Genomic DNA, 10,033 nt, shown 5'->3' on the forward strand with positions numbered 1-10,033 from the left:
AAAAAAAAAAAAAAAAAGAAAGAAAGAAAGAAAAGAAAAAGAAAAACCTGGTTTTTAATAAACTCTATTATCTCTTACCCAAATTTTTTAAAACTAAAACTAGACATAGTTTTTGTTGAAAATGTCCTGCGGTAAAGCTGAGTTAAGAAAAAGACACTGAGCTAAGATGTGAGTTGGTAGGTATTGTATTTTAAGACTGAACAGTTTTGTTTACTACTGTTTATTATTTAATATTATACATTCTTCTCAGTCCCCCTCCCTCGGCCCTGAAAAAAAAAAAAAATCCACATTGGTGCAATCAGTAAGGAATTCCATGCCCAAAGGAAGCTGTTCTGAAAGGCTATGACCTAAGTGTTTTAACACTGACACAGATAAAGTTCAGGCGGTAGATGTCACTTGTCTCACCCTTTTAACAACATCAAGATTCAGATCCCACAGAGGAAAGCAAAAAGAAAAAGGCATGAAAAATGAAATCAGTCTTTTCTCCCCTGTATCCTCTCGACACTGCGCACTGCTCCCACCCCCTATTACCCTTTAAAGGCCCCTTTTCCCTGCGAAGGTTCCCCAGCACAGCCCTGCACTGCGCCATCAAGTTGAGTCAAGAGGAGGGACCGCAGCCCGGTGCCCCTCCGGGAAAAACCTAAGCTCTAACACACGGTGCACCCAACGGAGGGAAAAAATCTCCAACTACTTAAAACTCAGGAACAGCGTAAGCAGTCAACAAAGCGTCGTACCCGGTCCGGGGCATCCAAAGGTCCCCACCAGCTCCCGTGACACTGCCGAATCGACAGGATTCCAAAAGGTGACTCGACCGTCATCACAGAACCCGAGGCGGGAGGCGGCGCAGACTGGACAGTCAAGTCCAGCTAGCCTCCCGTGACGCGCCTGCCCCGCACGGCCACCACCGCCTCGGTGGTCGCCAAGCCAGCCTGCAGCCCAGCGGTCTCCGACACCCCCTCCCGCCAAGAGGCCTGATGGCCGCATCACGCGTGGGGCCGAAACTTCACAGGCGGAGCGGAGGGGGGAAATACAAGGGACCGCCGCAAGGCCGGGGAGTCAGCGCGCCCAGTGAGTCACCGGCCGCCCCCGCGCGCAGCTGCGGGCTCAGGGGCCGGCGTGCCGCGCGGTGGCTGTGCCCCCAGGGCCGCCCGCTCTCCGGCCCCCGCGCCGGTTATTAATAACTCAGCGCAGCCGAGGAGAGAGCCCCCGGCCGCGCCGCGCCCGCGGGCTCAGCAGCGCGCCCTGCACGCGGAATAAATAACAATGTCATTAAATCGCCGCCCGACTGCCCGTTCGGCCGAAGAGCGGCGGCGGGAGGCAGCGCCGCGGGCTGACTTTGTCTCCGACCCGCACCCCGCCTCCCGCACGGTCCCCTCGCCGCCGCAGCCCGGCCTTACCTGCCAGTTCGTCGGGCTCCAGCCCGCTGTCCGCGTCGATTCCGCACAGCACGAAGTAGTGCGCGAAGCGGCAGGCGGCGGGGGAAGAGCCCGGGCCGGGCGCCGCGCTGCTCCCGCTCATCCCGGTCGCACCGCTCCGGTGGCCGCCGCCGCCCGGGAAGGTTTCTGTGGAGGCTGCTGCGGCCGCCGCTAAGGCTGTGGTCTGCGCGCCGGTCCTACGGCGACACCGGCGTGCCCATGGCCGCGCAGCCGCCGCTCGCCACCGCAGCTGGCTGCTTGCTCGGCGCCGGGGAAGCGGCCGCGGGCTCGCGCCCAGTTGGTCTGGATCCCGGCCGCGGGTGGGGGAGGGGCGCGCAGGGGGAGTGTCGCCGCGAGAGGCTCGCGCCGCCGCAGCTGCGCTGAGAGCCGGAGCCGCGGCGTCTGGCGCCCGCGGGTCAGCTGAGCGGCGCTCGGGCTGTGGGAGCGCGAGGCGGGCGGGGGCGCCAGGGACCCGCGCGTGGGGCGGAGGCGGGAGCGCGCTCGCGAGGGGCGGGGACGCGCGCTCTGGCCGTGCGCGCGCGCCCAGCGGCCTCTTGGGGAGAGCCCGGCGCAGGCGGCGTGGATGCCCTCCCGCTCCGGCTGCGGCGTGGGGGGCGACACCGCACACGCCCCTCCTAACCGCCGCCAACCCGCTAGAGGGCTAGCCTGAGAGTGGCATTTTGTCTTCTAAAAGAGATGTTACCTGTCGTAATTTAGAAACAAAAAATGCAGCTTTGGGGAAGGTTAACAGTTGCTCTCAGATTATTGATTGCCCTTACTGGTCTGGACCGTCATCTTTTAAACTGTGACTTGTGCAAGCGCCTAACTCATTTTAAGATCCTAATCCTCGAATCCTTCCCTCAGCCCTCGCCCCTATTCACATGCCACCCTTCCTCAATGAATTGGTGACAAATCAACGATGATGGGGCAGGGGGGCACAAAACAACTCAATATCCACAAGGCTTTGAGACCTCTAAAAGGTCTCCAATAAGCAACCCCACCGCTTCTGAAATTCATCCTGACATTTTCCAGGACAGCGTCAAGTAGCCAAGGCGCTCCAGTTCCGAAGTTCTGTACTCATTTGATGTTATCGGGTCTGAAATACAATTGGAGGCTGATTAGGCAACAGGAATTAGACCCTGAACTCTACTACTCACAAGGCATGGCGTTCTTATCCTGATCAACCTTGACCTTTCATTCTTCAGAAAGAACTCACCAACCATTTCTTTTCCTTTAAAAGATAAAAAACTGAATCCATTCCATTCCCACAAGGCCATCCCTTCCGCCCCACTTCCTGCCCTCTCCTTTCAGGGTTTTAGGGGTGGAGGGGTCATGAACACCCAAGCAAACCTTCCAAAGTGGTGGACTGAGAGGATCTCAATTATTTGTCTGAATAATGTTCTTCCTGGAAGAAATGTATGCACGGAGCCATCATTTAATGTAGCTTGTATTATGTATCCTCACTTTCTCTTCTTTTTTCAATTTTGAAGGGTAAAAAGAATCCAGAAATCAGGGTGAGCCATAGCCAGGGCAATTGACCTTTAGCTCCTATGACGCCCTGCGCTTCTCCTTGAAAACACTTGTAATGATTTTTCTGTATTTTCTCAGCTGGGTTGTAAACACAGAGCAGGAGTTGTGTGCTCTGGTTCTTCGTAGTGTTGGTATCTAGCAAAACCCTAGTCCCACCTGGCCCCTCAATTAATATTTGAGTGATGAAAGAAGGATAGTTATATAGGTAGTAACAGATTATTGACAACACTGGGAAAATACATAAACTTTAATATCTGTACCATATTTATGAATGTGGATATGTATGTATATAATGTTTCTCCTGTCTTTGGTGGGAGCTTCTAGAAGAATGTCAGATTCTGGGCTAATCAAACAAAACACAACAGAAAATTAATTGACTATTTGCATCAGCCAAGGGACACATTTATTTTTCATCTGAACAGTAACTGATTTATTAGCCTGTAAGCCTTGCATTAAAGATGAAAAACATAGAAGCCCTAATAAACAGAATGTGTGCGTTATAATCTAAATAGATTTAGATGCGTTTGTCATCTAAACAGACAAAATTCCTAAGACCATTCCTAAAACTTCCAAGCAAATAGTAACACATTACAGGATTAAACACTAATTTGAAAATATCTGGATTCTTTCCTAATTGTCATTTCAGAATGATGCTATATAGGTATACTCTGCATTAAACTGACATGATATGGAGTTGAAAGGATACTCAAGAATTAGCTGGGGCAGGGCCTGTGACTCAGTGAGTAGGGCGCCGGCCCCATATACCAAGGGTGGCTGGTTCGAACCCGGCCCTGGCCAAACTGCAACAACAAAAAAATAGCTGGGCATTGTGGCCGGCACCTGTAGTCCCAGCTACTCAGGAGGCTGAGGCAAGAGAATTGCCTAAGCCCAGGAATTGGAGGTTGCTATGAGCTGTGACGCCACAGTACTCTACTGACGGCAATAAAGTGAGACAGAGTCTCCAAAAAAAAAGAATTAGCTACATATCATTAACAGCATGTATGTTCTTTTCCAAAATAATGAGATAGAAATAAATTAGCTAAGTGAACAAAAGTGATTTTTTTTTTTTTTAGACAAGAGTCTCACTCTTTCACCCTGGATAGAGTGCTGTGGCTTCACAGCTTACAGCAACCTCAAATGCTTGGGTTCAAGCAATCCTCTTGCCTCAGCCTCCCAAATAGCTAGGACTATTTGGCACCCACCATAACATCCAGCTATTTTTAGACAGGGTCTCCCTCTTGTTCAAGCTGGTCTCCAACTTCTGAGCTCAAAGCAATCCACCTGTCTTAGCCTCCCACCATGCTACATGTGTGAGCTACCACGCCTGGCCTAACAAAAGTGATTTAAAATAAATTTCCCTAAATATTTAAATTGTGTTGAGAAGAGAGATCATAAATATCCCTTTCCCCAGGCTAATAAGACAATGCCTGCCAGCAACCATTCTATACCACCATTTTGCCATCCAGGAAAGGAAGAAGGAATTGTTTGGCAAAACACTCACTGGACCTCTAGTCATTAGAGACACCCCCATGTGTCACCAGGTGAGCCCTACTCAGTCAACCCCCCACTCCTCTGCCTCCTGCAACATATCTTGGCCAGCTCAGCTACCCCAAGCATCCTGTGCTTTCCACTTGAGGCATTACCAGAAAGTCCTTTAGAGACAGCAGATCATTGCTCAGATACTTACAGCGTGGCCTTCCATTCTGCTATTGCTTATGCATTTGCTGCCTGAATTGGGAACTTGCAGTGGAGGTAATAATCCATTTATTTTAGCCTCTAAATAGCACAAACCATGACAAACTATCACAATTCCAACAAAAGGAAATCTTGACTGACAATTTCTAATGCCAGGGTTTTAGTTTTCTAGGAAAACTTACCATAACAAAAGGGTATTTGGAAAATCGGTAGAACATCCATAGTTGATGGCTTTCCTACACTAACCACCTACTGCAGTTTGGGTCAAAGTATGAATGACCTTGAATAGGGGAATTGGACTCTCAAAATCCTGTATCTACCTTGCTAATACTTGAAAGATAGTTGTTTTGTTTTGTTTTTTTTGAGACAGAGCCTCAAGCGGTCGCCCTAGGTAGACTGCTGTGGCGTCACAGCTCACAGCAACCTCCAACTCCTGGGCTTAAGCAAGACTCCAGCCTCCACCTCCCAAGTAGCTGGGACTACAGGCGCCCGCCACAAGGCCTGGCTATTTTTTGGTTACAGCCATCATTGTTGTTTGGTGGGCCCAGGCTGGATTTGAACCCACCAGCTCAGGTGTATGTGGCTGGCACCTTAGTCGTTTGAGCCACAGGTGCCAAGCCGAACTGAAAGATAGTTTTAGCTAGCTTAAAACACACACACACAAATACTCTTTTTTAAGAGAGCAGTTTTAGGTTCACAGAAAAATTGAAAGGAAGTTCAGAGATTTCCTGCATATTTCCTGTCTCTTAATGAGCTATTAGAGAGTTTACTAATATTTGAGATCATCTAAGCTGACCCCTTATTTTACAAATAAAAATATATAAACATCACAGAATTTTGGTAACATATCCAAACACCCATTTTTAGTGGGAGAACTAGTAGCAAATCCTAAAAGACTGGTCTGCAGGATATCTTAAAGACCTTTTTCATTCTAATGTCTGTAAGTCTAGGAAATCTCCTACATTAATCTTTCTCTTCAGTAATGAACTTGATTTCATGTTCATTACTTTCTCCATATCATCTAAAAATGTTATGATTGGCAAGACAAGGTGGCTCATACCTGTATTCCTAGCTCTCTGGTAGGCTGAGGCAGGTGGATTACTTGAGCTCTGGAGTTGAAGACCAGCCTGAGAAAGAGTAAACACCTCAGCCTCCCAGAGCGCTAGGATTACAGGCATGAGCCAATGCACCCAGCCCTCTTTTAAATTTTAAATTATAGAACTCTCATCCATGGTCCCACACAGTTTAGTATTACATTATTGATCATTTCAAATATATTAATTGGCTTAATCTGTTCAGGCTGCTATGACATGTTGTCATAAATTGGGTGGCTTATGAACAACAGAAAATCTTTGCTCACTGTCTGGAAGCTGAGAAGTCCAAGACCTAGGCACCAAAGGATTTGCTGTCTGGTGAAGGCCAGTTTTCTAATTCATAGGTGGAACTGTCTCACTGTGTCCTCCTCATACTCAAATGGTAAAAGAAAAGAACTAGCTCCCTGGGTCTCTTACAAGGACACTAATCCTTTTCATAAAGGGGCCAGCTCCATAACCTAATCGCCTCCTAACAGCCCCACTACCTTGGGGGTCAGGATTTCAACATATGAATTGTGGGGAGACCCAAACCTTCAGACCATGGCATCAATCCTCTTCCCAATTTGTGCAGCTGAGAGCTTCCAGAAGTCAGAAACTGTTTTCTCATTCTTCACCTCCACACAACAGTTTATGTTTTCGGAAAATTGATAGACTAAATGCATCCCTCAGCTTCCTCAACAAAGAGCATGCATCAGTGCTAAAAATAGAACAAAGATCTTCTGTGCTTTTCAGTCATAATCAATATGACTATTCATGAGGCAATTATTTTAAGTTTAGCCGTTTAGACATAATCTCATCATTGAATCAGGCTTGAAATCTTAGAGAGACATTTCAGGATGTTTATCTGCCTTAGTTCCATTCTAAGCAACCATTATCCTGTATGCTTATCCTCCCTCCATAAGCATCACTTCTAGGGAGCAATTTGAGCTTACATAATAGTCTTTGGAAAACATTTTGGAAAGTACCACTTCTGTTTGAGGAAAACTATGGACTCACTTTCCTTTCTCTCTCTCTCTCTGAAGAATTCTTCTCCTATGACTATTTCCTTTAACTTCAGACTCAAAACAATAATTAAAAGTGGCAAGGAAGATGCTGGGAGAAAAGCCAATTTAATTATACTGGCAGAATAATTGTTTCTGACTTTCGGCTTGCCCATTGTGATTTTTTGGAAGCAAAAAAAAAATTAATACCAGACTCCAACCATCTTCAAACAAGTAAAAAGTATAATCTGGTGGGCTCCTATTTAAAGTAACAGAATCCAAGGCAACGTAAGAGGCTTAATTTTGGCTGTGCATGTGATTAACTAAGAGTCGGAGAGAGCATTACCTAGTAGTGAAGCGCCAAGAACATGAATCAACCATTTGAGATTTATACTCTCCTTTCATCAAGCTTTGAGATGCATAAATTAACTCTATCTCCCTGTCCTTAAAGTATAAGGAAATTCTTTATTACCTCACAAAGTTGTGGACATGCCAGGCTTGCCAAATCTAGCTCTTCAAAGAGAGCGATTTGTAAATAAAGAACCCTATGCACCAGTGTAATCTCAAATTTTGAATTTATTTTAATTGGCAGATAAAATCGTACGCATTTATCGTGTACAACATGATGTTTTGAAGTATGTATACCCAGTGGAATGACTAAATCTAGTGAATATATACATGATTTTTAATCCTAATTTACATTGAGACCACCATATTTTTCTTTTCTTTTCTTTTTTTTTTTTTAGAGACAGAGTAACACTTTGTTGCCCTCGGTAGAGCGCTATAACATCACAGCTCACAGCAACCTCAAACTCTTGGGCTTAGGCGATTTTCTTGCCTCAGCCTCCTGAGTAGCTGGGACTACAGGCGCCCGCCACAACGCCCGGCTATTTTTTTGTTACAGTTTGGCTGGGGCTGGGTTCAAAGCCGCCACCCTCAGTATATGGGACCGGCGCCCTACTTACTGAGCCACAGGGGCCACCTAAGACCACTCTATTTTTCAAAAGTGAAATTTTTGCATGCACCTGTAGTCCCAGAAACTTGGGAGGTTGAGTCAGAAGGATAAATTTAACCCAAGAGTTCAAGTCCAGCCTGGGCAATAAAGCGAGAGTCCTGTCTCAAAAAAAAAAAGTGAAATCTAATTCTCAAAGGTAGACTATACAGTTGGCCCTTGAATAACCTGGGCTTGAACTGGAATGGTCTTATCATACATGTATTCTAATTTTCTTTACCTCTGTCACCCAGGAGTCAGCAAGACCAACCTTTCCCTTTCCGCCTCAGCCTACTCAACTCAAAGATGAGGATGAGACCTTCATAATGACCTACTTCCACTCGGCAAAGAGTACTTATATTTTCTCTTCCTTCTGATTTTCTCTCTTTTCTTTACTTTTTTCTTTTTTTTCGAGACAGCGTCTCATTCTGTCACTCTGGATAAAATGCCATGGCATCATAGCTCACAGCAACCTCAAACTCTTGGGCTCAAGCAATCCTCTTGCCTCACCCTCCCAAGTAGCTGGAACTATAGGCACCTGCCACAACTCCCAGCAAATTTTTCAATTTTTAGTAGAGATGGGGTCTCACTCTTACTCAGGCAGGTCTTGAACTCCTCAGCTCAAGCAATCCACCCACCTTGGCCTCTAGAATACCAGGATTACAGCCTTATGATTTTCTTTTCTTTTTTTTTCAGTTTTTGGCTGGGGCCAGGTTTGAACCCGCCACCTCCAGTATGTGGGGCTGGCACCTACTCCTTTGAGCCACAGGCGCTGCCCCACCTTATGATTTTCTTTATAACATTTTCTTTACTTTAGCTTACTTAGTGTGAGAAGACCGTATATCTAGTACTTATAACATATACCACATATGCTAATTACTGTTAATGTTGTCCATAAGGCTTGTGGTCAACAGTAGGCTATGAGTAGTTAAATCTAAGGGAAGTCAAAAGTGACATGCAAAGTTTCAACTTCACAGGGGGTCATTTCCCCTAACCCTTACAAGGTCGAGTGTCACCTGTATTCAAATTATAAATTCAATTTTTTTTTTTTTTTGCACCAGTAAATACCAGTTTGAGATTACTGAAAAAGTTAAAAACAGCTGTCTGGGTGTAGTGGCTCATGTCTATAATCCCAGCACTTTGGGAAGCTGAAGCAGGAGGATAGCTTGCACCTAGGAATTCAAGACCAGCCTGGACAACATTGGGAGATCCCCATTTCTAAAAAAATTAAAAATTAACTGGGCATTGTATGGGCACCTGTAGTCCCAGATACTCAGAAGGCTGAGGCAGGAGGATGGGTTATGCCCAGAAGTCTAAGATTACAGCAAGCCATGATGATGCCACTGTATTCCAGCCTAGGCAACAGAGTGAGATCCTGTCTCAAAAAAACATTTCACACATCCTTTTTCTTTCTTTCTTTTTTTTTTTTTTTTGAGACAGAGTTTCATGATGTCACCCTCCGTAGAGTGCCATGGCATCATAGCCCACAGCAACCTCAAACTCTTGGGCTTAAGCGATTCTCTTGCCTGAGCCTCCCAAGTAGCTGGGACTGCAAGCACCTGCCACAGGGCTTGGCTATTTTTTTTGTTGTTATTGTTGTTGCAGTTGTTTAGCTGGCCTGGGCCGGGTTCAAAGCTGCCACCCTCAGTGTATGTGGCTGGCGCCGTAACCACTGTGCTACAGGAGCCAAGCCAACACACATCCTTTTTTATCTCCTTAGCTTTTATAAATATCATTAAATGTATATTTCTTTGTGATTAAATTCTTATTGTGTATGTAATAAATTAGATCACTACAAATTCACAAAAAGAATAGTTTATTTCAGCCTTTAAAAATGAATAGAGAAAATTAAAGGCAACTCTCAGACATATGTTTTGAAATTTTAAATTATTAAGAACATAAACTTCAAGCCTAGAACACCTGCTTACACCTCTTCATAAATTCCCTTTCTACAAAACCATTAGAGTTATCTAGACACTGAAACCAGGCCAGGCATTATGGTTGACACCTATACTACTAGCACATTGGGAGGCTGAAACAGGAGGATCTCTTGAGGTGAGGAATTCTAGACTAGCCTGGACAACATACTGAAACCCCAGTTTCTATTAAAAAAAAATTAGCTGGGCATAGTCCAGGTGCATGCCTGTAGTCCTAGCCTCTTGGGAGGCTGAGCCAATTTCTTAAATTCTTAAACGCATGAGTTTGAAGTTTCAGAGAGCTATGATCCCACCACCATACTGTACCAGCCAAGGAACAGAGTGAGACCCTGTCTCAAAAAAAAAAAAAAAAAAAAAAAGGGCGGCACCTGTATCTCAGTGAATAGGGCAC

General features: G+C 45.7%; 1 protein-coding gene across 2 annotated transcripts in view; it reads right to left on the reverse strand.

Annotated features, from left to right (window-relative positions):
- Positions 1-1,630, reverse strand: part of DENND5B (DENN domain containing 5B) — a 192,394-nt gene extending 190,764 nt beyond the window's left edge. The window contains exon 1 of one of the 2 annotated variants that reach the window (XM_012806795.2): positions 1,398-1,630. In XM_012806795.2, coding sequence (XP_012662249.1) covers positions 1,398-1,518 — 121 coding nt within the window. In that variant the 5' untranslated portion in view covers positions 1,519-1,630. The remainder of the gene's footprint in view (positions 1-1,397) is intronic. The other variant, XM_023514699.1, reaches the window with a different exon arrangement.
- Positions 1,631-10,033: the final 8,403 nt, after the last annotated feature.

Source organism: Otolemur garnettii, unplaced genomic scaffold (assembly GCF_000181295.1).
Source record: "Otolemur garnettii isolate 467f Iridium unplaced genomic scaffold, OtoGar3 scaffold00057, whole genome shotgun sequence".
Lineage (NCBI taxonomy): Eukaryota > Metazoa > Chordata > Mammalia > Primates > Galagidae > Otolemur > Otolemur garnettii.